Source organism: Mizuhopecten yessoensis, unplaced genomic scaffold, assembly GCF_002113885.1.
Source record: "Mizuhopecten yessoensis strain PY_sf001 unplaced genomic scaffold, ASM211388v2 scaffold11031, whole genome shotgun sequence".
NCBI lineage: Eukaryota > Metazoa > Mollusca > Bivalvia > Pectinida > Pectinidae > Mizuhopecten > Mizuhopecten yessoensis.
This window is the reverse complement of record NW_018408844.1, coordinates 443,726-469,839: the sequence shown is the minus strand read 5'-3', so window position 1 is coordinate 469,839 and position 26,114 is coordinate 443,726. Positions and strand designations below refer to the sequence as shown.

The following is a 26,114-nucleotide window of genomic DNA, read 5'->3' as shown; positions in this document are numbered from 1 at the left end:
ACTGTTACAGGTGCTGAACAACTTTACATACCCATGCGTGGTACCATGTTATATGTATTTTTGATATTATCTACACTATATATAAGTATCGCCAGTACTTTGATGCTTTAAGTGCGTCTATGAATTAACATGTAAAGAAACTTTTTCATCGTGTTACATTTTTACAAAATGATTGTTTGAATGCAAAATTATATTATGAAACCATAATTTTGTCATGAACTATTCTATGAGCGTGATGTATGTCTGGTCTTGCCTTAACCAAAACTCTGTACACTGATTTAAATCAGGTTTTGCTAAATCATGAACTGTATACTTAATCAATAGAGTTACAATGTTATTTTATAACTGGTCTTTATTAGTTTTAACGTTTATTTATGTATCAGATAACACGTTTCAGTAAGGATCCATATTCTTCCTATATGGAGGTATTATAGGTAGAACTGTAGATTATAAACAAAAGGAGACATAAATATATCGAACGTGAAAATTAGTTGCATGAAAGTCTCTATAAGAAATATGGTTTATCGACCTCAGTCAGGGTCTTTTTTCTTCCTTTTTTATGTGAATGCCGTAGCTCTATGGTTTCCAATATAATAGTTCAAAACAAAAAATCGACCAGACGTTTGATTTACCGATCCTACAACTAGGTAGGTGCCCGGGTCAAGTGCAAGTAGCTAAACTTATTGTGAATATGAAAGTAATGTAGATGTCCACATTCAGTGAAGTTGTCCCGATATAATGGCATCACTTTAAATACCTATCTGTACAAATACGTTATAAGTATCACGTTTTAGGGATACATTATGTGTAACAGGCATAGACTAAAATAATATGTCTCTACCTTGAGGGTGTGACAGAGAAATCTCCAACTCGAGAGGTGATGTTTTGGTTGTCTAACCCGAGACTATAAGGTAGGGGATGATTCATTTTCTCCCATCCTATTATTTCAGTCACAACTCCACCGACAGAAGTCTGCCATGTTTGTAAACAAAATTACATGTTGGGTATGAATATCGTCATTCACTTTTGATGACGTCACAATTACAGGTGATACATTTTAATGACGTCACAATTGAACACGTGCTAATCGGCACGAGGCTATTTCCCCCTAAGGGGGTGACAAGTTGATATTTCCCGGCAAACACGGGAGACACACTTGTGAAAGGTGGACAAATATTAATCTTATACTTTAACTTAATATAAGTTTATCTATATCTCGTAAAAAGATCTTAATATCATAATGACTCTTATAGGTATGATTACTACACATATTCACAAAAACTAAATGACTCGTAACAGTCCACACGTTTATATAACATTGTTCTATCAACCGGTCCGCAGTACACCAATAGCATGACGTCACTTACACAACAACATTACAATTGGATCGCGATGAAGCAGAAGACGCTTACCCTTTCGGAACGTCTGATCTTGTGTTATCCTTGTACTTTTTCAAGGGGTCTCCATGGAAATAATTCCTTTGAATATATAGTTTGCCCTAGTTTTAAAGATTTTGAGATCTTGTTCTTTTTCCTTTTTTTCCCGACAATTTAGCCAATATAATGTCCTTGCATGTATACAAATATGAACTTCGCTCGTGCACTGATTTTGTAGTTTTAGCCAACTATTGGCATTTTGAGAAGAGGTATCATATAGATACGAATAAAAGGAAAACAAATAGGACAAAAATCCTTTATTATTTTAATCTTAATTCAGGTTTAAGTATCTTCTTGTTGATATATAAAAGTGACAACCAGTAATATTCATGTTATTATACCTAATGTACAAAGCCAGCTGTATGACTTTTTAACTCTTGTATTAATTCAGACAAAGATATCTATCAACATTATCAGAAGATATTCCGTTCATTGGGCGAGGAACGCAACTTGTCAGCGTCATTTTGAAGCTTCTCCTCCCTCCGCGAATAACGTCAGACAACCGTTAGAAGCAAACAGTTTGGTGTTGTTAAACTGTTCCAGGAATCTTGTCTGTATTGGCGACATACACACCACTATATTACCGAACATTTACGGAAATGCTTATGTTCAGATCAATAATAATTGTATTGCATACCATTTTCAATGTTCATACCGACATGAACTCAGATCAGTTGTGTTCATACCGACATGAACTCAGATCAGTTGTGTTCATACCGACATGAACTCAGATCAGTTGTGTTCGTATCGACATGAACTCTGATCAGTTGTGTTCGTATCGACATGAACTCAGATCAGTTGTGTTCATACCGACATGAACATTGAAAAATGACGTTCAATCCTTATACATACGATATTCACACAAAGAAATAATAAGCTGAATCTTTCGTTTACCCACAAGTTACCCCTTTTCATCCTTGATATAGAGATTGAACGGCATGTTATTGATCAAACTTTAGTAAATAATTAATAAAATCGATGCAGTAAAATATAGCGGAACTATTCACACCTAGTGAAATTAATCATTTGGTCATTTAATCATGTGTGATACGTCATCTTTTTTTCTTTAACTCTATCACCTACTTTTTCTAAAATATTCCAAAGACAGAGGAGATGTCTTGCATCAGAAAAGTGATTGTTTGATTGAAGGAAACCTTATGATACCAAAACAATGGTAAAGAAACCATAAACCCTATAAACAGTTTATCTTGGTTCAAATGATAGGATTTACAAACAGATACGTTCCAATATATCAGTTTGTATTTGTGTTGTTGTGTTCGACCGTCTCTCTACGGTGTCTGCTATATTCTTATTGTAACTAAAGATACCAACTCGTAGATAATGATGATGATTATAGTCTAAGCCATCGGGCTAGTTTGTCATAGCCATAGACGCTAACATGCTGTCTCCTTGTAAACGACGTACAGTTCCAACACACTGTAACCACATAACACATGCTCCTGCTTTAATTATTTATAAGCAAAATGTCGGGAAATGAAATATGACGGCTGATGTAAAGCTTTACAGAGATACAAATGATCAAAAAATGAACTTTCGTAAGGAAAATTGAAATAATTGTTTTGGTAATTATCCTAACCTTGCTGTCTCTGATTAATCCGTGAATTTTGTCCTGGTCTTAAGTTTCTCATGATGTCCTCAATGACTGTTCCTGACTGCATGCTGAGCTGTTTATTGGGAGGGGGTGGATGCATCATGAATGAATTGCCACCTACTTTGTCCTTAGGTGTTTGGTGTGATACCTGCCTCATCGCCACTGGTGCCTGCTCCGATATCAATCTTTGTCCTGATATCATCTCTGCATGTCCAGATGACGTCATGGACCCTGGTCCGGAAGGCGATCCCACCGAATTGTCCACCAGTGACATAGCTATGGTTCTATTTCCGGTTTCATACTGTAGGTCAGTGTCGACGAAATCTAGGCCGGATATAATCTGCCTGCCGTCGGAAAGGATACCCCCATTCCCTGGCCTAATCTGGCTCAACGGGATCCCTATTGTTCTCCCAGCATCGATTATATCTTGGCCAGAGAACGACATCTGCTCATTATTTTGAAAATTTCGCTCAGGGTTTGTCCGTTGGTTCCCTTGTTGACTGTTTTCAAAGGAAAAGCTGCCATGCGCTTGCACCATATCCGGCTTTTCTTGCACACCAGGATTAGCGGTCACGTCGAATGCACCGGATGTTTTAGAGTTCTGTTGAACTTGAATTCCAGTATTTCTGACAAAATCGTTCCTGGTATAAGGCACTACAGTTGAATGTATCTTTGTAGTCAGATTTGAACTAATTAAGCCCTCTGTTGTGGTAGGAGTAGTTTTAAAGTTTGGCGGGCCAGTAAAAGTATGAGGGCGATATGCAGATCTATTCTGAGCAGAAAAGTTGGTGGACTTGATGAATATCTCTGCTTTATTATTCGGTCTAAATGTTTGCATGATCGATGCGCGAACATTAGCTTTGTTCGTATGTGTGTTAGAAAAAGTATGGATGTCGGCTGGTTTTTTGGCGGGATTAAACGCCGGAGCACTTTCAGTACTTGTCTCGATCATGAGTCCTTCTAAAATACTTTGGAGGTTGTCGGTCCCCGTGCTGTCTCTTAGAATATCTGTCACGTTTTGTATTAATAGATCCTGGTTGTTCTCGTGTCTAATATTATTTCCATTTAGTCTGGTTTCCTTTGCGTTAAATCCATCGCTGAAGGCAGTAGTCGAAAGTACATCAAACGGATTCCTGTTGACAGGATTCAAGGTGCTCATCTCAAGATCAGAAATGATTCCTTTTAATGTTGTTTCAATACCCATACCCGAGGTGGGGACATGTAGAGGCCGTTGAAGCTGCACTTCAGCTACACTTGCCATCTGAGGAGTTTCTGTATAATTTGACAGTTCTGCTGTCTGCTCCGTAGGTGTAGACGTTGGGATGGTTGTTATATTTACCGGTCTGGTGGTCAACTCAGTCATATGTCCGACTGTTGATGGTGTTGTAGGTTGTTCAAACGTGGAGTCGTTTCCTGAAACTGTGAAGTTTGAGAGAGTTCTGTTTAATGAACCAAGTGTAGTATTTCTATAATCGTTCATCGGCATTGATGTAGTGCTTCTATGTACGTCATACAGAACTACACTGTCGGTTGAAGGGAGATTCGGGGGTGTAGTCGAAGTGATATATTGTGACGTCAAAGTAATGGGCGTTGTAATATCCTTCAAAATGTGGGTCATGTTTTCAGTATTAATTGCATACTCGTCGATAGAAGATTTCAGGGTGGCACGCTGTGAAGAAAGAAAATCTCTAGTTGTGGCATCAGTGGTTACCATGACAACAGGTTCATTTCCGGTAAAAGATGCTACGTCACTATCGTTTGTTGTATGTAAATTTACTGTGGATGAGGGCGGAGACGGCGAAATAGTTCCACGTCCCATTATATCCATAAAGTCCTTTGCAAAAATAGGTATCCCTGGAGCCCCGATCCGCTCCCGGAACCCCGATGATTGTTGTGGACCTTCAGTTGTGGTTATCTCTACAGGCGGCTGGGTACTTCCTACCACACCTAATGTTGTTGAGTAAAGATTGAACAATGTTCCTGTTGTTGCTTTTCCTCCCTTTGTCGGCAGGGAAGTGACATGAATCTGATTATCTATATTTGCTATATTTTTATTCGGCCCATCGGAGACAATATTCTGATCTTTAGGATAATTGTGTAAATCAACTTGATTCTGTTTTAGGTTATTGTTCCCGGGAATGTTTGACACGGCCCAGTATGTGTTCCTTATCTCGTTATCGCCTGGTACACCCACGTCACCACGAGTCAATGTAGTACCGCTGGTTACAGCAGGACTCACCCAGGGCAGTTCGTTTCCAGTGGGAGTATTGTAATCAGACTGTAGAAACACGTCTGATATTGGAATACCTTTAACTAAAGGTGTACGTGTAAACTCACTCGTTGTCCTGGCATCGGGCTTTTGAATAACATTACTACTCGTGTCCTTACCCTCCCATTGGATGGTTATGTTGTGTTCACCACGACCTTGTAGCTCTCTATCATTCCATGTATCATTACGACCAACATCAAAGATCATGGTGTCGCCCATTGCTTCACTGACATTACGGGATTCACCAACATTCGTTACATTTGTTTGATGATCAGTATTCTTTTCGATCTCGTACGTTACATTGGAGTAGGAACTGTTTCCGTGTAGACTTGTTATATTGTGAATAGGAATAGATGTAGCAGTAATATTTGGCAGATTCAACACAGGTATAGCCCCCGACACCAGCACTGATTTAGTGCTGGACGATTTTGGTTTATTTTCTTTTCTTTCTCGTTCTGGCTTTCCCATTTCGCTTGCGACTAGGAGCATGTCCTGTAACCACGATGGAGTGGAAGGTCCGCCATTGTCCGATCCCCAGGAGGATTGTGTCGTCACCTCACGAACCGGGTCAGGGTCATGCTTCCATACTTTAACTCCAGCGGCATTTGCTTCGGGAAAGGAAGTTATATCACTTTTCTGGGTGATATCCTGGGTGTCATTCGATGAGAGAATGGCTATATCAGCACAATTGTAGTACTCCTCCTGGTCACCACATCCTATCCCCCCGTATCCGTCATCACACATCCCCCAGTAGTGGGCTAAAACATAGGAGGCAATATCACAAAAACTGTTCTAGTAACCATACCAACCAACAAATACAACATTACATTTTCAATAGGTTTTCTATTTGCTTGTGGGGTTTATGTCGACGGTGTACCGACTTTTTAGAGCAACCCTATAACGCTGTATTTGCTTTTAAAATCATCTACATATGAAAAGGAATAGGTCCTACATCTGCCTGTTTAAACACTCCCGTATGCCATGCCTTGGTAGTCCGATCGCTCTAACAATATTACACTGCAGGCTTTAACATTCTGACCGGTCATGGAAGCAGACGACTGCTGTGACAGGGGATCAGCCAGTCGGCAGGGTTATAAGGGTTAGGGCACATTAAGGGCTTAGACGTTAGCTACCTACATTTCCTACCGACACGGTTAGGCCGTCTATGCCCTTATTGTCATTCCTTTAAAACACATCCTATATTAAGCTGTCAAATTTACCGAAAACAGCAGTAATACTGACCTTTGCAAAGCATATATGCTCAACCATATTATGTTCTAAATCAAGAGGATCGGAAATGAAAGTACAGGAATCTAGTGTTCGGTACAGTTGTACAGAGAGTGTACTCATGTACATGTCATAACGCGAAACAAATGTATAGTAATAATTCGCGTGCTATGATTTTTTATCATGATGAATACAAAACAAATCTTTACTGTACCAAAAAAAACATGTTAAATATGTACGTCATGCAGAAACAACATACTTTAACAATGGCAAAAAAAGACTTTGCTTGCGTGGAAATAAATTAATTTAAAAAACTAAAATGGTGTTTTTTCCTCCACCGAAAACGGACTTCAACAGAAACATGTCAAATATCAAACATATTTATTGCTTACAATAATCTGCTCTGGGGAAAAGGTTTCAGTAAGTAAATGCCAGGGAATTATTTAATATTTATTTTATTGTTGTCGACCTGCGAATGATGGAGACATTATGTTATATTAATTATGCTGTTGTTGACCAGAGCATGAGATAGACATTATTTTATATTTTTTTATACTGTTGTCGACCTGAGAATGCTGGAGACATTATTTTATATTTTTCTACTGTTGCCGACCAGAGAATGATGGAGACATTATCTAATATTTATTATACTGTTGTCGACCTGAGAATGAGGTAGAAATTATTTTATATTTAGCATACTGTTGTCGACCAGAGAATGAGTTACAATATTTCATATTTATTTTACTATGATCATTATTGTTTACTTCGGTTGAATGCACATCGTTTTGCTATTTATGCAGACATGATAACACAGTCCCAGCTTTACAATGATTCTGTGATGTTATTAATAGAGACAGCTGCTAGCGTGGTATGTTATCTTCTATAAATGGGGATTAAAACGTTAAACAGGAATTTAAAAATGTATTGATGAATGAACTTCTACATTTGCAATATCCATATTGGCCAGTAAGTTAACTAAGAAGAATGTACATATTTAACTTAAAACCTTACATTATCCATGTTAAGTATGCTTTAACTTACGATATTTGATATATCAAACAATTATACTTACATCCCTTTCACATGTTAATTATGCTTTAACTGCCGATATTTGTTATATATCAAACAAGTATACTTACATCCCTTCCACATGTTAAGTATGCTTTAACTTACGATATTTGATATATCAAACAAATATACTTACATCCCTTCCACATGTTAAGTCTGCTTTAACTGCCGATATTTGATATATCAAACAAATATACTTACATCCCTTCCACATGTTAAGTATGCTTTAACTTACGATATTTGATATATCAAACAAGTATACTTACATCCCTTCCACTTCCACTGAAGAACACACTGAGTACAGGTGAGATCCTCGGGGATCTTTAGCTGGAGATCATACACAGTATCCCTCTCCACGTACAATCTGTAACCATGGCCACTGATCACCAGGTGGTTCTTATCCAGACATTCCTGGGTTATTGTTTTCCTTACATCATTATTTGGACAAAGTCTAAATTCAAAATAACCACCAATATTCGCTTTGATATCAACGGTTACATTGATCAGTTTGCTTTTGTCATGGTAATAAGTACGAGAGATATATCCTTGGGCAAACCTTCCGCCTGCTTCGTTAGGTCTGTTTTTGTTGTCGAAAGCATCGCCGCATATACCACATCTGTGATGGTTAACCTCGTGCAGTTTCTGTCAAAAAACAAGTCTCTTTTAACACAAAACGCTTGTGCATTTTAGGCATTGAGAACATCTTTTATTTTTCTACTATATTGACGAGAAGGATTAAGTAGACGTTAGTGGAGACAGACGACGCTGTATCCTCCCGAACACATTCTGTATACCGGAAAGTGTTCGTCCTGTTCTAATTTCGCCCTTTACATTTACATTTTATGTATATCATTTATTCACTAAAGTTTGTAATGATAAACTCTCCCTAATTAAGTAGGGCGAAAAAGGCGAAAATTAAAGTGCAGCGAAAATTCCCGGTATCCAGTCTATTCTTTTGTTTTCGTTCCCGAGACCATTTACAATGCATACTAATGAAGTAGTTTTACTCAGATTTTAGCGCATTTTCTAAAAACATATTTGGTTAAACAAATACTCAAAATTTTGATATTTGTAAGTAATTAAAAACCTTGTAGGATGTCCAACGATATTTGATAAACACAACCATATCTATATTTCCTGATGAATTATATGTTTTCCAGTAGTCTTTATTTTACTATTTCCGTTTCGTTTGGAGTAAAGTCTATATTTTACTATTTCCGTTTCGTTTGGAGTAAAGTCTATATTTTACTATTTCCGTTTCGTTTGAGGTAAAGTCGATTTTACGATTGTTTGAAGCTGCGCTATATTTTAATTAGTATCACTTACATAATTTTGTTTCATTCTGAACAGGGTTAGTTTAGTTTAAACTTTGTTTTATTCACATAACATATGTAATACATAATACAAATATGATTATACATAAATGAATTGGAGACAGAAGCAAGTGTTAATACACTTATATAAATCTGTTAACTTTCATCGTAACCAACATTATCAGCTATAGCTTAGGGATAGTGACGTGAATAAATTACAGGGGAAGTTAGAAGAGAGTTGCGGAAATGCAGTGTAAAAATATGGTACATGTACAAAATACGTTACATTCATAAAATCAGTGTATTGTGGTCATGAAATCCTTCTGTTGCGTCATCGTTGATACACTTTATGATTGATTTTCATACTGTTTCAAGGAAGGTATATATATGCATTTAAGTAAGATCTAAACAAACAAGCTCCACTATAATACTAACATAAAATATGCTCTATGATAATCATAATCATGTGGATGTTTTTTCCCTACGCAGACAGTCGTTGTGATAGACTGTTCACATTCCATACACTATTGCTGATGAACAGGGTTAGATGTCGTCCTAACAGCTAAGGTTATATATGGTCGGGTGCAGCACCATAACAGGGTTAGATGTCTTCCTAACAGCTAAGGTTATATATGGTCGGGTGCAGCACCATAACAGGGTTAGATGTCTTCCTAACAGCTAAGGTTATATATGGTCGGGTGCAGCACCATAACAGGGTTAGATGTCTTCCTAACAGCTAAGGTTATATATGGTCGGGTGCAGCACCATAACAGGGTTAGATGTCTTCCTAACAGCTAAGGTTATATATGGTCGGGTGCAGCACCATAAAAAGTATTAGAAGGAAGTACAGAAATGATATATCGTCTCTATTGCAGTCGGCACGGCATATTCACTGCGGTTTCTCCAAAAGCAGAAGATAGAGAGTAAAAAGTCCTCTTCTACAGAGAGGACACATCGTCCACCTCCTCAGTTCTACAAAGAGGACACATCGTCCGCCTCCTCAGTTCTACAGAGAGGCCTCATCGTCAACCTCCTCAGTTCTACAGAGAAGACACATCGTCCACCTCCTCAGTTCTACATAGAGGACACCTCGTCCACCTCCTCAGTTCTACAGAGAAGACACATCGTCCACCTCCTCAGTTCTAGAGAGAGGACACATCGTCCACCTCCTCAGTTCTACCGAGAGGACACATCGTCCACCTCCTCCGTTCTACAAAGAGGACACTTCGTCCGCCTCCTCAGTTCTACAGAGAGGACACATAGTCCACCTCCTCCGTTCTACAGAGAGGCCACATCGTCCACCTCGTCGGTTCTACAGAGAGGCCACATCGTCCACCTCCTCCGTTCTACAAAGAGGACACTTCGTCCGCCTCCTCAGTTCTACAGAGAGGACACATCGTCAACCTCCTCAGTTCTACAGAGAGGACACTGCGTCCGCCTCCTCCGTTCTACAGAGAGGACACTTCGTCCGCCTCATCAGTTCTACAGAGAGGACACATCGTCCGCCTACTCAGTTCTACAGAGAGGCCACATCGTCCACCTCCTCAGTTTTACAGAGAGGACACATCGTCCACCTCCCCAGTTCTACAGAGAGGACACATCGTCCGCCTCCTCCGTTCTACAGAGAGGACACATCGTCCACCTCCTCCGTTCTACAAAGAGGACACTTCGTCCGCCTCCTCAGTTCTACAGAGAGGACACAATAGAGAGTAAAAAGTCCTCTTCTACAGAGAGGACACATCGTCCACCTCCTCCGTTCTACAAAGAGGACACTTCGTCCGCCTCCTCAGTTCTACAGAGAGGCCACAACTTCCACCTCCTCAGTTCTACAGAGAGGTCACATCGTCCACCTCCTCAGTTATACAGAGAGGCCACATCGTCCACCTCCTCAGTTTTACAGAGAGGACACATCGTCCACCTCCCCAGTTCTACAGAGAGGACACATCGTCCACCACCTCAGTTCTACAGAGAGGACACACCGTCCACCTCCTCAGTTCTACAGAGAGACCACATCGTCCACCTCCTCAGTTCTACAGAGAGACCACATCGTCCACCTCCTCAGTTCTACAAAGAGGACACATCGTCCGCCTCCTCAGTTCTACAGAGAGGACACAATAGAGAGTAAAAAGTCCTCTTCTACAGAGAGGACACATCGTCCACCCCCTCAGTTCTACAGAGAGGACACATCGACCACCTCCTCAGTTCTACAGAGAGGCCACAACTTCCACCTCCTCAGTTCTACAGAGAGGTCACATCGTCCACCTCCTCAGTTATACAGAGAGGACACATCGTCCACCTCCCCAGTTCTACAGAGAGGACACATCGTCCCCCTCCTCAGTTCTACAGAGAAGACACATCGTCCACCTCCTCAGTTCTAGAGAGAGGACACATCGTCCACCTCCTCAGTTCTACAGAGAGGACACATCGTCCGCCTCCTCAGTTCTACAGAGAGGCCACATCGTCAACCTCCTCAGTTCTACAGAGAGGACACATCGTCCACCTCCTCAGTTCTACAGAGAGGACACATCGTCCACCTCCTCCGTTCTACAAAGAGGACACTTCGTCCGCCTCCTCAGTTCTACAGAGAGGACACATCGTCCGCCTCCTCAGTTCTACAGAGAGGACACATCGTCCGCCTCTTAAGTTCTACAGAGAGGACACATCGTCCACCTCCTCAGTTCTACAGAGAGGACACATCGTCCACCTCCTCAGTTCTACAGAGAGGACACATCGTCCACCTCCTCAGTTCTATAGAGAGGCCACATCGTCCACCTCCTCAGTTCTGCAGAGAGGACACATCGTCCACCTCCTCAGTTCTACAGAGAGGACACATCGTCCACCTTCTAAGTTCCACTAACTAAGTACACTAATGTTGTCTCATTGAAAAATGCAGAAAAACATAATATAACATAAATGCGGTATTTCAAATAAAATATTGAAATCACGTTGAGAATAACGACATTTAATGTATAGGAAAAGCAATCAAAAGGTGGTAATTTTTGCATTGTCTCTGAGAACAGTCATATCACATTCAGAAACCATTCCATCAACGCAATACAATGACGAAGTGAATAACGTGATCTTCCCTTTAGAACTAAGACTTCCAGAAAGAGAGTAAATATTAATCAGAAAGAAACTAAGATGAATTATCAACATAGCATAGTTTTTAATTGATGTCAAGTTTCTGTTGTTGTGATTTATAACAACATATAAAGTTAAGTAAGAATAATACCGCAACAAACTGGCACTAAAAAACGATAGCAAAAACTAACAAAATGAACGATGGAATCTTCAAAGCGAACGGAACGATAAATTAAACGTATAGTGGTGTAAAGTAAACGGAAAGGAGAAAACACCCAAACAACTGGAACGATAAAATCTAATATAAAATGATGTTGAACTAAAGGAATGGAGAAAACATAAAAACAAACGGAATGATAAATCAAACATAAATTGTGTAAGCCAACAGAACGGAGGAAACATCAAAACAAACGGAACGATGAATCTAATAAAACAAAACAGAACAGAGGAAAAACGCAAACAAACGGAACGATAAATCCACCGTATAATGCAATATGGTGTAAAGAAATAGAAGTGCATATACATTTTATTTATAGTCGTATATGTAAAAATGTTTCTGTTTTCATATATACGACTTTAAATGAAATTTCTTGTAATTTGTATCTTGGTATACATGTAGCTAAACGTGACGTACCCAGTATCCCCCACAATTTAGTCCTCCGTCGTCAGTATTCGTGGCAACCATTGGTTTGCCGTACCATTCCTTGTGCCTCCAGAGACTAGAACGCATCGGCGGTTCCACCATTTTCCCTCGTCCAGACGATAGATGGAACATGGTCTGAAGCACCAGAGACACGAATAGAAATGCGTGTACGTCCATTGTTGTGAATCTGTTAACCAACATCATGTAAGGTTGAGGGAAGGGGTTGTCTCGGCTGATACTGACATCACCTTACACCATTTTACATAATTAACAAACATGACGCGACAATTAAAATCTAGCGCAAAAACCAGTAACTACTGATGGTCGATCAGTTAATGACTATCCTCCACAAACCGGTTTAGCGTTTCCTGTGGTTCTCTGTAGGTAAATACCTCATTTCTAGTACATGACTCTCTTTTTTCGCTTTTTGGTGATAATGATCAAAGTGTTGTTAGCTTTACCTTTGTCTTAAAATCCATTTTCGTCATAAATAATTATAAAACTGACAAATGAAATAAAAAGTAACGAATAATGGTGTCATTAATACTCTCAGTACGAATGAATATTATACATATGATGAGAAAGATTTCTTTGGACGACATAAACGATATACGCCTTAATTAACAAAGCTGATAATACTTTAGAATAAATAACCAAATTACGTCGTATTTCTGGATAAAGTGTTAGTGAGGCGCTGCGACACAGAAACGCTATTTAGGGAGCATAACCACGGCAGGGGGAAGGACATTAATGGGCGTGTTACAGGTCACCTGGTGACGAGTGGCAGACATCGGTCACGTGACGTCGTCACGTATCTAGCAGTGTTCATACGAAACACAAAAGTAATTACTTTCACAACTTTATATTTATAAATAAATAAAAACTGATTTACTGGAACAGACCGTCTCCATTTAAACTGGTGCAGTTGCTAGCAATACATAATAGAAAAGAACTAGTTAATCTCGGTAAATACCTGTAATTAAGTCTACTAGTACGGTCAGGATTCCAAATTTAGTATATTGTTTAATGATTAACTGATTTCAAGTTATGAACGTGTGGCATAGGTTCGTCTCCTTATGTACAGGATAATGATTATCCCCCTATCGGTATACCTCAGGTGATTATATAGTGTGTTTTACTGTATATTGTCCATTTTAATAAAGCCTTACAACACGGTCAAGTTACCGAAATGATTATGTAACTTATTTAAAGATATGTCCTTTTAGGGCACGTCCGCTAATTTATAACTTTATATATAGAATAATGCAATCGCATTATGCCATACATCATGCCTATACTCATTTTTATAAAAGTATTTGAATCGAAAAGTGTAATTAAATATACACTGTTCATAGTTGTTTATGTCATGTACAGGATAATACTTCCATGTATTAACATATACACTGTTCATTGTTGTGTATGTCCTGTACAGGATAATACTTCAATGTAATTACATATACACTGTTCATAGTTGGTTATGTCATGTACAGGATAATACTTCCATGTAATTACATACACACTGTTCATAGTTGTTTATGTCATGTACAGGAAAATACTTCCATGTAATTACATACACACTGTTCATAGTTGTTTATGTCATGTACAGGATAATACTTCCATGTAATTACATACACACTGTTCATAGTTGTGTATGTCCTGTACAGGATACTACTTCCATGTAATTACATACACACTGTTCATAGTTGTGTATGTCCTGTACAGGATACTACTTCCATGTAATTACATACACACTGTTCATAGTTGTGTATGTCCTGTACAGGATACTACTTCCATGTAATTACATACACACTGTTCATAGTTGTGTATGTCCTGTACAGGATACTACTTCCATGTAATTACATACACACTGTTCATAGTTGTGTATGTCCTGTACAGGATACTACTTCCATGTAATTACATACACACTGTTCATAGTTGTGTATGTCCTGTACAGGATACTACTTCCATGTAATTACATACACACTGTTCATAGTTGTGTATGTCCTGTACAGGATACTACTTCCATGTAATTACATACACACTGTTCATAGTTGTGTATGTCCTGTACAGGATACTACTTCCATGTAATTACATACACACTGTTCATAGTTGTGTATGTCCTGTACAGGATACTACTTCCATGTAATTACATACACACTGTTCATAGTTGTGTATGTCCTGTACAGGATACTACTTCCATATAATTACATACACACTGTTCATAGTTGTGTATGTCCTGTACAGGATACTACTTCCATATAATTACATACACACTGTTCATAGTTGTGTATGTCCTGTACAGGATACTACTTCCATATAATTACATACACACTGTTCATAGTTGTGTATGTCCTGTACAGGATACTACTTCCATGTAATTACATACACACTGTTCATAGTTGTGTATGTCCTGTACAGGATACTACTTCCATGTAATTACATACACACTGTTCATAGTTGTGTATGTCCTGTACAGGATACTACTTCCATGTAATTACATACACACTGTTCATAGTTGTGTATGTCCTGTACAGGATACTACTTCCATGTAATTACATACACACTGTTCATAGTTGTGTATGTCCTGTACAGGATACTACTTCCATGTAATTACATACACACTGTTCATAGTTGTGTATGTCCTGTACAGGATACTACTTCCATGTAATTACATATACACTGTTCATAGTTGTGTATGTCCTGTACAGGATACTACTTCCATGTAATTACATATACACTGTTCATAGTTGTGTATGTCCTGTACAGGATACTACTTCCATGTAATTACATATACACTGTTCATAGTTGTGTATGTCCTGTACAGGATACTACTTCCATGTAATTACATATACACTGTTCATAGTTGTGTATGTCCTGTACAGGATACTACTTCCATGTAATTACATATACACTGTTCATAGTTGTGTATGTCCTGTACAGGATACTACTTCCATGTAATTACATATACACTGTTCATAGTTGTGTATGTCCTGTACAGGATACTACTTCCCTGTAGATACTGTCAGTCTAGAATGTTTTTTCACTAATCCTGAACAATGTCCTATCCATTTTATTCTATAGGTTTGTTCTATGTCACTGTTATCAGTGTATAAATGTTGTAATAATATGCCTATGTGCCGCAAGACTTAAAGCTAGTAAACAATACAATTCTTGTCTCAATAAAAAGCTTGGTTTTGATACGTGTAGTCAACAATGAAGAGTTATGTATACATATATTACAGTTCGTTAATCCTATTTGCCTAAAGTCTCGCCGGTATGTTCACCGATTGCGAACTCGTTCTAACTGTTATGTTATATATCTATCCAGTTCTTACTTCATAAAAAAAAGTAATTTATAAATGCTCACATATAATTAAATTAAATGTGAAACTCTGTGTACAATACAAATAAATTGTACGAAACTAATAATAAGAAAACCCCTAAATCAACATTTAACATACACAGCAATCATCTGTCAGCTCGATATGTTTGTGTTTTATGATCGCGTGAACTTATAACATTGAACAAAGAAAATGACAGACCTTTTATCTATATGAAATTCAATCCAATAACCTTTTTTTTTGATTCCGGTTAAGATTAGGATTGTTTTCGTTTCTTTTAAGTTTCTGTTAAGAGATATTCAATTATTATTAGTATCAGGTAGGGGACAGCCAGTCGGGTATCTTCATCAAAACAACGAGAAGTTGGAGTCAAGGTTCGCGACTTGACGATTTCTACAGTGGTGTATTATACAGGCGATGATGATCAGGCAAGTGTGCCAGAATATATTTCAATCTCAATATTATCGCCCGGGTTTACTTTTATAGTATGTAAGCCTACCTCTTACTACTTTGGATTATTGTTTGTATTTTCAGATTTACAAATATTTAAAAGAAGATATCGCTGGAATGTTTTAAAGAAGTGTTTATAAAACAACATAATTATATTCGCGGTAAGTTCAATTCAGTATTTATAACGAGAGCAAATTTCAACTAAACATTTCAAATCACAAACTTTCACATTTCGTGCGATTGTGTTATCTAATTGAACAAAAGAATGCATATTTTATTAATTGAGGAAAGACATGCATTTCATTTCTTTCCTGGTTACATTACTGGTGTAAAGAAAATATATTGAGTGGTAATTGAAGTTTATATTATAACGGTCACAAAGTTAACCTTATCCCTAACTCGACAATTACATGGATAAGGTTCTTATAAGATATATATATAGTCATACTAATGTCACACTTATCTTATATAGAGATAGATATTTTACTTTATAAACATTATTATAAATAGCAACGGGAGTAATCGATTTTTTTAGTTTAAACCCATTTTATTGTACAAATATACAAATGGATTGGACAAGTTATTTCAACTTAATACAGTAATCGCTTTCCAATATGTTTAGTTTAACTTCTTCAATATTATTCTATTTCTAGATTATATTTCAGTTTATAAGTAACCTTTTCAATGCATTATAGTCTACATATCTTATCATTGCCTCACGATAGCTTACACTCGCGATCGGCCTCAATTCTTGATATAATAACTTAGAGTAGGGTAATTAATTAACCGGAGCCGGTCCGGATCAGTAAGCCCGCGGCCATTGTATGATTGATAGGTACAACGCAATCGGACACCGATGATCATATTTATAAACACAAACTCGGTAATAATACCTGTGTCCGCTGTGGTGGTAACGATACAGAAAGCTCCATTCGGTTTATATCAATCTTAGTTGGTAATACAGTTGTGTTTGATATGTTTGAAGATCAATACACTTTACATAGGCTGATCATTTGGATAAATATCAACGGCAACACGCAGGAAAACTGCAACATATTTTTCATCATAGAAAAATCTTCCAAAAATCAACCTTGTGGAAAACAGTTTCTGCGCTCATTATGAACAGGGGACGATATTGAATAGTGCTTGTCTAAATATTGAACTACATGTATTATTGTATACGTAGAGACGGCACGCTTGGGATTCCAACTAAAACATTACATGAGTTGACAAATCAAACAAAATACCCGTTAAGGCAGCCTGCAATAATAAATGAACTGTAAATAATTAATTTAAAATATATAATTATAGCAGGAAAGATTATAAGAATTAGGAATATCTTTGTCGTTTATTGTACGATATATAACACGGCAGTGATGGCGAAGAAATCTGAAAAAGGAACCTAGTAAGGATGGGTTAGGGTTAGGGTTGGGATGTCCTTAATCCTCATACTATATAGTCTGTGCGGTAATAATCCTCATACCGTATAGTCTGTGTGGCCATAATCCTCATACCGTATAGTCTGTGTGGCTATAATCATCATACCGTATAGTTTGTGTGGCCATAATCATCATACCGTATAGTCTGTGTGGCTATAATCATCATACCGGATAGTCTGAGGGGCTATAATCATCATACAGTATAGTCTCTGTGGCTATAATCATCATACTGTATCGGCTGTGTGGCTATAATCATCATACGGTATAGTCTGTGTGGTTATAATCATCATCCCGTATAGTCTGTGTGGCTATAATCAACATACTGTATAGTCTGTGTGGCTGTAATCATCAAGTCTATGTGGCTATCATCATCATCCTGTATAGTCTGCGTGGCTATAATCATCATACTGTATAGTCTGTGTGGCTATAATCATCATACTGTATAGTCTGTGTGGCTGTAATCATCATACTGTATAGTCTGTGTGGCCATAATCCTTATACCGTATAGTCTGTGTGGCTATAATCATCATACTCTATAGTCTGTGTGGCTATTGAGTGGCCATAATCCTCATCTCATTAAGTCAGACTGGCCATAATCCTCATCTCGTATAGTCAGAGTGGCCATAATCCTCACCTCGTATAGTTAGGGGGGATGGGGGGGGGGGGGGGTATAGTCCCCATCTTGTATGGTCAGGGTAGGCTATACGAGTTGGCAGAAAGGCAGACACAACTTTTTGTTTATCATTAAGTATGTTGATACAGTAATTATTTCCCTGTTTGATTTGACTATTTCGTCTGTTTAGGACGCCTTGGTGGTACATTTACTAACGTCACAGAAAGATAAAAGAAATCAAGCAATTTGACCCCGCAAAATCGGGCTGCGGACGAAGATCAAACGCATCGTTAACCTTCTGGAACCAGTTTCTTTATTTGTGTTACATGTGTTGTCATTTATACCTTTTCTGTCTGACTCTGTTAATAGATTGTTATAACATTTTCATGGGAAAAAAGAAAAAATATGAAAAATGTGTATATGTAAGGTATGATTACTCATAGCGCAATAAATGTCCGAGTTAGGACGAAACCCTGTGGTGGTCCTGACATTTATAAGGTAAGACGACCACAGGGGAAATAGACCTAATAAAGCAATGTAATTACTCTATAAAGGAGTGACAGTTATGTATTCTGGTTTAATTATGTCAGCTCTGGATTTCATTTCAACAAATTTCATTTCATTTAGAAAAAGGATTGAACAACAGGCATAGCCTATATTAGTTCTCTCCTAAAGGTAACAGTGGGTGTATAAATATATATATATAAATAATAAAGTATGTTGTTATTTTGAAATTTCAAAGTTGATTATTTTAAGTATGAAACATAAAATGTTTAAATATGAGTTTGGAAGTAAGGACAAAAATTTAAGAGTTGTTATAATATGTGAAATAGTGTATTCACTATGTTTTCCAAACTTATAATTTTTTTTTTTTTTTTATTTTTTTTTAGAGCCTCGAATCCAGCATCCATGACAGGATTCCCTCCACTCATGGGATACAGACCAAAAATGTCCATATTGGCTTATCAGCCACTGGTCATCCACCCATAAGTTTTGGGGTCAGTCATGGATACTGCATTCTGATTTTCATAGTTAAGATAATTAAGAGAGAATTTGGCAGATTTTGAAGTATTGGTGGATTCAAATCAATATTTTGTAACGATTTGTTAATAAGAAGGTAAATCAAGGATTTTACCTTATTTTCAGGTTTTTTTTAATTTTTTTTACTAAGTGAATGACAAAATTGAGTAAACAGAAAGATGCTAAATGAATTTGTCCACCATTATGAGATTGTCCTTACTTAGTTATTATTCTATCACATATATAAACACTGCAATAATTAAAATGAATGATACATAGCATACAAAACATACAAAATATATAGATCAAAAGGGGGAAAGGCGGCCATAGGAAAGAGAAAGGGTGATAATGACACACAACGTTTATGATGTAGAAGCACAATCATAACTGATGGTTTTCTTATTTAAGAGACATAATATCAATCAGAAATATATAATGTATTATATATGCAGAAATCTATGTGTAGCTGTGACAAACGCGGCAGTACATTCAAATATATTTCAGCTCTGGAAGTCTGTTATGTCATCATCATCATTTTACTAAGTATAAATACATACATACTCGTCTGTCCTCTGTCCACAGTACACAGTCTGTCCTCTGTCCACAGTGCACAGTCTGTCCTTTGTCCACACTGCATAGTCTGTCCTCTGTCTACAGGGCACAGTCTGTCCTCCGTCCACAGTGCACAGTCTGTCCTCTGTCCACAGTGCACAGTCTGTCCTCTATCCACAGGGCACAGTCTGGCCTATGTCCACAGTGCACAGTATGTTATCTGTCCACAGTCTTGCCTATGTCCACACTGCACAATCTGTCTACTGTCCACAGTCTGTCCTCTTTCCACAGTGTATGTCCTCTGTCCACAGTGCACAGTCTGTCCTAAGGGAAATAGACCCAACCTAATAAACAATGTTAATTACTCTATAAGGGAGTGACAGTTATGTATTCGGATTTAATTATGTCAGCTCTGGATGTCTGTTGTGTCATCATCATCATTTTACTAAGTATGAATACATACATACTTATTTGTCTTCTGTCCACATTGAACAGTATGTCCTATGTCTACAGTGCACAGTATGTCCTCTGTCCACAGTGCACAGTCTGTCCTCTGTCCACAGTACACAGTCTGTCTTATGTTCACAGTACACAGTATGTCCTTTATCCACAGTGCACCGTATGTCATTTATCTACAGTACACAGTGCACAGTCTGTCCTCTGTCCACACTGCACAATCTGTCCAATGTCCACACTGCACAGTCTGTCCTCTGTCCACAGTGCACAGTCTGTCCTCTGTCCATAGTACACAGTCTGTGTTCTGTCCACAGTACACAGTCTGTCCTATGTCCACAGTACACAGTCTGTCCTATGTCCACAGTACACAGTCTGTCATCTGTTCACAGTGCACAGTCTGTCATCTGTTCACAGTGCACAGACTGTCATCTGTCCACAGTGCACAGTCTGTCCTCTGTCCACAGTGCACAGTCTGTTCTCCGGTCCACAGTAAACAGTCTGGCCTATGTCCTCTGTCAACAGTCTGTCCTCTGTCCACACTGCACAGTATGTCCTATGTCCACAGTACACAGTTTGCCCTATGTCCACACTGCACAGTCTGTCCACTGTCCACAGTGCACAGTCTGTCCTAAGGGAAATAGACCTAATGAAGCAATGTTAATTACTCTATAAAGGAGTGACAGTTATTTATTCTGGTTTAATTATGTCAGCTCTGTATGTCTGTTGTGTCATCAGCACCATTTTACTAAGTATGAATAAATACTAACTCGTCTGTCCAATGTCCACAGTGCACAGTATGTCCTCTGTCCACAGTCTGCCCTATGTCCACACTGCACAGTCTCTCCACTGTCTACAGTCTGTCCTCTGTCCACAGTGCACAGTCTGTCCTTAGGGAAATAGACCTAATGAAGCAATGTTAATTACTCTATAAAGGAGTGACAGTTATTTATTCTGGTTTAATTATGTCAGCTCTGTATGTCTGTTGTGTCATCAGCACCATTTTACTAAGTATGAATAAATACTAACTCGTCTGTCCAATGTCCACAGTGCACAGTATGTCCTCTGTCCACAGTCTGCCCTATGTCCACACTGCACAGTCTCTCCACTGTCTACAGTCTGTCCTCTGTCCACAGTGCACAGTCTGTCCTTAGGGAAATAGACCTAATGAAGCAATGTTAATTACTCTATAAAGGAGTGACAGTTATTTATTCTGGTTTAATTATGTCAGCTCTGTATGTCTGTTGTGTCATCAGCACCATTTTACTAAGTATGAATAAATACTAACTCGTCTGTCCAATGTCCACAGTGCACAGTATGTCATCTGTCCACACTGCACAGTCTGACCTTTGCCCACAGTACACAGAGTGCCCAGTATGTCATCTGTCCATGGTACACAGTCTGGCCTATGTCAACAGTGTACAGTCTGGCCTATGTCCTCTGTCAACAGTGCCCAATATGTCATCTGTCCACCGTACACAGTCTGGCCTCTGTCAACAGTGCCCATTATGTCATCTGTCCACACTGCACAGTCTGGCCTATGTCTACAGTGCACAGTATGTCCTCTGTCCACAGTGCTCAGTCTGTTCTCCGGTCCTCAGTAAACATTCTGGCCTATGTCCTCTGTCCACAGTACACATTCTGGCCTATGTCAACAGTGGCCAATATGTCATCTGTCCACAGAGTGCCCAGTATGTCATCTGTCCACACTGCACAGTCTGTCCTCTGTCAACAGTGGCCAGTATATCATCTGTCCACAGTACCCAGTCTGGCCTATGTCCTCTGTGAACAGTGTGTCCGCTGGCCACACTGCACAGTCTGGCCTCTGTTCACAGTACACAGTCTGTCATCTGTTCACAGTGCACAGTTTGTCCCTGTCCACAGTGCACAGTATGTCATCTGTCCACAGTACACAGTCTGGCCTATGTCAACAGTGTACAGTCTGTCCTCAGTCCACATTGCACAGTCTGTCCTCTGTCCACAATGCACAGTCTGGCCTATGTCCTCTGTCAACAGTGGCCAGTATATCATCTGTCCACAGTACACAGTCTGACCTATGTCAACAGTGTACAGTCTGTCCTCTGTCCACAGTGCACAGTCTGGCCTTTGTCCTCTGTCCACAGTGCACAGTATGTCCTCTGTCCACAGTACACAGTCTGGCCTATGTCCTCTGTCAACAGTCTGTCCTCTGTCCACACTGCACAGTCTGGCCTATGTTCACAGTGTACAGTCTGTGATCTGTCCACAGTGCACAGTTTGTCCCCTGTCCACAGTCTGTCCTCTGTCCACAGTGCACAGTCTGGCCTATGTTCACAGTGTACAGTCTGTGATCTGTCCACAGTGCACAGTCTGTCCTTAAGGAAATAGACTTAATGAAGCAATGTTAATTACTCTATAAAGGAGTGACAGTTATGTATTCTGGTTTAATTATGTCAGCTCTGGATGTCTGCTGTGTCATCAGCACCTTTTTACTAAGCATGAATACATACACACTCGTCTGTCCAATGTCCACAGTGCACAGTATGTCCACTGTCTACAGTGCACAGTCTGTCCTCTGTCCACAGTGCACAGTCTGTCCTCTGTCCACAGTGCACAGTATGGCCTCTGTCCACAGTGCCCAGTCTGGCCTCTGTCCACACTACACTGACTGGCCTATTTCCACAGTGTTCAGTCTGTGCTCTGTCAACAGTGCACAGTATGTCATCTGTCCATAGTACACAGTTTGTCCTCTCTCCACAGTGCACAGTATGGCCTCTGTCCACAGTGCCCAGTCTGTCCTCTGTCCACACTAAACAGTCTGGCCTATGTCTACAGTGCACAGTCTGTCCTCTGTCCAAAGTCTGTCCACTGTCCACAGTACACAGTCTGTCCTATGTCCACAGTGCACAGTCTGTCATCTGTCCATGGTAAACAGTCTGGCCTATGTCAACAGTGCACAGTCTGTCCTCTCTCCACAGTGCACAGTCTGACCTATGTCCTCTGTCAACAGTGGCCAGTCTGTCATTTGTCCACAGTACACAGGCTGACCTCTGTCCACAGTACACAGTCTGTCCTCTCTCCACAGTGCACAGGCTGTCCTCTCTCCACAGTGCACAGTCTGTCATCTGTCCATGGTAAACAGTCTGGCCTATGTCAACAGTGCACAGTCTGTCCTCTGTCCAAAGTCTGTCCACTGTCCACAGTACACAGTCTGTCCTACGTCCACAGTGCACAGTCTGTCATCTGTCCATGGTACACAGTCGGGCCTATGTCAACAGTGCACAGTCTGTCCTCTCTCCCCAGTGCACAGTCTGACCTATGTCCTCTGTCAACAGTGGCCAGTCTGTCATTTGTCCACAGTACACAGTCTGACCTCTGTCCACAGTACACAGTCTGTCCTCTCTCCACAGTACACAGTCTGTCCTCTCTCCACAGTGCACAGTCTGTCCTCTCTCCACAGTGCACAGTCTGTCATCTGTCCATGGTACACAGTCTGGCCTATGTCAACAGTGCACAGTCTGTCCTCTCTCCACAGTGCACAGTCTGACCTATGTCCTCTGTCAACAGTGGCCAGTCTGTCATTTGTCCACAGTACACAGTCTGACCTCTGTCCACAGTACACAGTCTGCACTATGTCCTCACTGCACTGTCTGTCCACTGTCTGTCATCTATCCACAGTACTCAGTCTGTCCTATGTCAACAGTACACAGTCTGTCCTCTGTCCAAAGTCTGTCCACTGTCCACAGTACACAGTCTGTCCTATGTCCACAGTGCCCAGTCTGTCATCTGTCCATGGTACACAATCTGGCCTATGTCAACAGTGTACAGTCTGTCCTCTGTCCACAGTACACAGTCTGACCTATGTCCTCTGTCAACAGTGGCCAGTCTGTCATTTGTCCACAGTACACAGTCTGACCTCTGTCCACAGTACACAATCTGTCCAATGTCCTCACTGCACAGTCTGTCCACTGTCTGTTCTCTATCCACAGTACACAGTCTGTCCTCTGTCCACAGTGCACAGTCTGTGCTCTGTCCACAGTGACAGTTTGTCCTCTGTCTACAGTCTGTCCTCTGTACACAGTGCACAGTCTGGCCTATGTCCACATTGCACAGTATGTTCTCTGTCCAAAGTCTGCCCTATGTCCACACTGCACAGTCTCTCCACTTTCTACAGCCTGTCCTCTGTCCACAGTGCACATTCTGTCCTTAGGGAAATAGACCTAATGAAGCAATGTTAATTACCCTATAAAGGAGTGACAGTTATGTATTCTGGTTTAATTATGTCAGCTCTGGATGTCTCTTGTGTCATCAGCACCATTTTACTTAGTATGAATACATACAAACTCGTCTGTCCAATGTGCACAGTGTGTCATCTGTCCACATTACACAGTATGGCCTCTGTCCACAGTGCACAGTCTGTCCTCTCTCCACAGTGCGCTGTCTGGCCTATGTCCTCTGTCAACAGTGGCCAGTATATCATCTGTCCACAGTACACACTCTGGCCTATGTCCTCTGTCAACAGTCTGTACTCTGTCCACACTGCACAGTCTGTCATCTGTCAACAGTATGTCCTCTGTCCACACTGCACAGTCTGTCCTCTGTCCACAGTACACAGTCTGGCCTATGTCCTCTGTCAACAGTCTGTGCTCTGTCCACAGTGTACAGTTTGTCCCCTGTCCACACTACAGCGACTGGCCTATTTCCACAGTGTTCAGTCTGTCCTCTGTCCACAGTCTGTCCTTTGTTCACAGTACACAGTCTGTCCTCTGTCCACAGTGCACAGTCTGTCCTCTCTCCACATTGCACAGTCTGGCCTATGTCAACAGTGCACAGTATATTATCTGTCCACAGTCTGCCCTATGTCCACACTGCACAATCTGTCCACTATCCACAGGCTGTCCTCTGTCCACAGTGTACAGTCTGTTCTCTGTCCACAGTGTACAGTCTGTCCTCTGTCCACAGTGCACAGTCTGTCCTAAGGGAAATAGACCTAATAAAGCAATGTTAATTACTCTATAAGGGAGTGACAGTTATGTATTCGGGTTTAATTATGTCAGCTCTGGATGTCTGTTGTGTCATCATCATCATTTTACTAAGTATGAATACATACATACTTATTTGTCCTCTGACCACACTGCACAGACTGTCCTCTGTCCACAGTGCTGTCCTCTGTCCAAAATGCACAGTCTGTCCTATGTCCACAGTGCACAGTAGGTTCTCTGTCCACAGTCTGTCCTTTCTCCACAGTGCACAGTCTGTCCTCTGTCCAGAGTGCACAGTCTGTCCTTTGTCCACAGTGTACAGTCTGTCCTTTGTCCACAGTACACAGTCTGTCCTTTATCCCCAGTGCATAGTCTGTCCTCTGTCCAGAGTGCACAGTCTGTCCACTGTCCACACTGCAAAGTCTGTCCTCTGTCCACAGTACACAGTCTGTTCTTTATTCCCAGTACACAGTCTGCTCTCTGTCCACAGTACACAGTCTGTTCTCTGTACACAGTACACAGTCTGTCCTCTATCCACAGTACACAGTCTGTTCTTTATCCCCAGTACACAGTCTGTTCTCTGTTCACAGTGCACAGTCTGTCATCTGTCTACAGTGCACAGTCTGTCCTCTGTCG

General features: G+C 40.0%; 1 protein-coding gene across 1 annotated transcript; it reads right to left on the bottom strand.

Moving 5' to 3' along the window:
* Positions 1–1,697: 1,697 nt before the first annotated feature.
* LOC110464755 lies at positions 1,698–13,046 on the bottom strand. Its single transcript, XM_021520123.1, has 3 exons — positions 12,641–13,046; positions 7,879–8,254; positions 1,698–6,075 (listed from the first exon to the last, which is right to left on the bottom strand). Exons 1-3 carry the CDS (start codon positions 12,851–12,853, stop codon positions 3,029–3,031), a joined length of 3,636 nt encoding a protein of 1,211 aa, XP_021375798.1. The 5' UTR covers positions 12,854–13,046; the 3' UTR covers positions 1,698–3,028.
* Between the last annotated feature and the right edge of the window lie 13,068 nt (positions 13,047–26,114).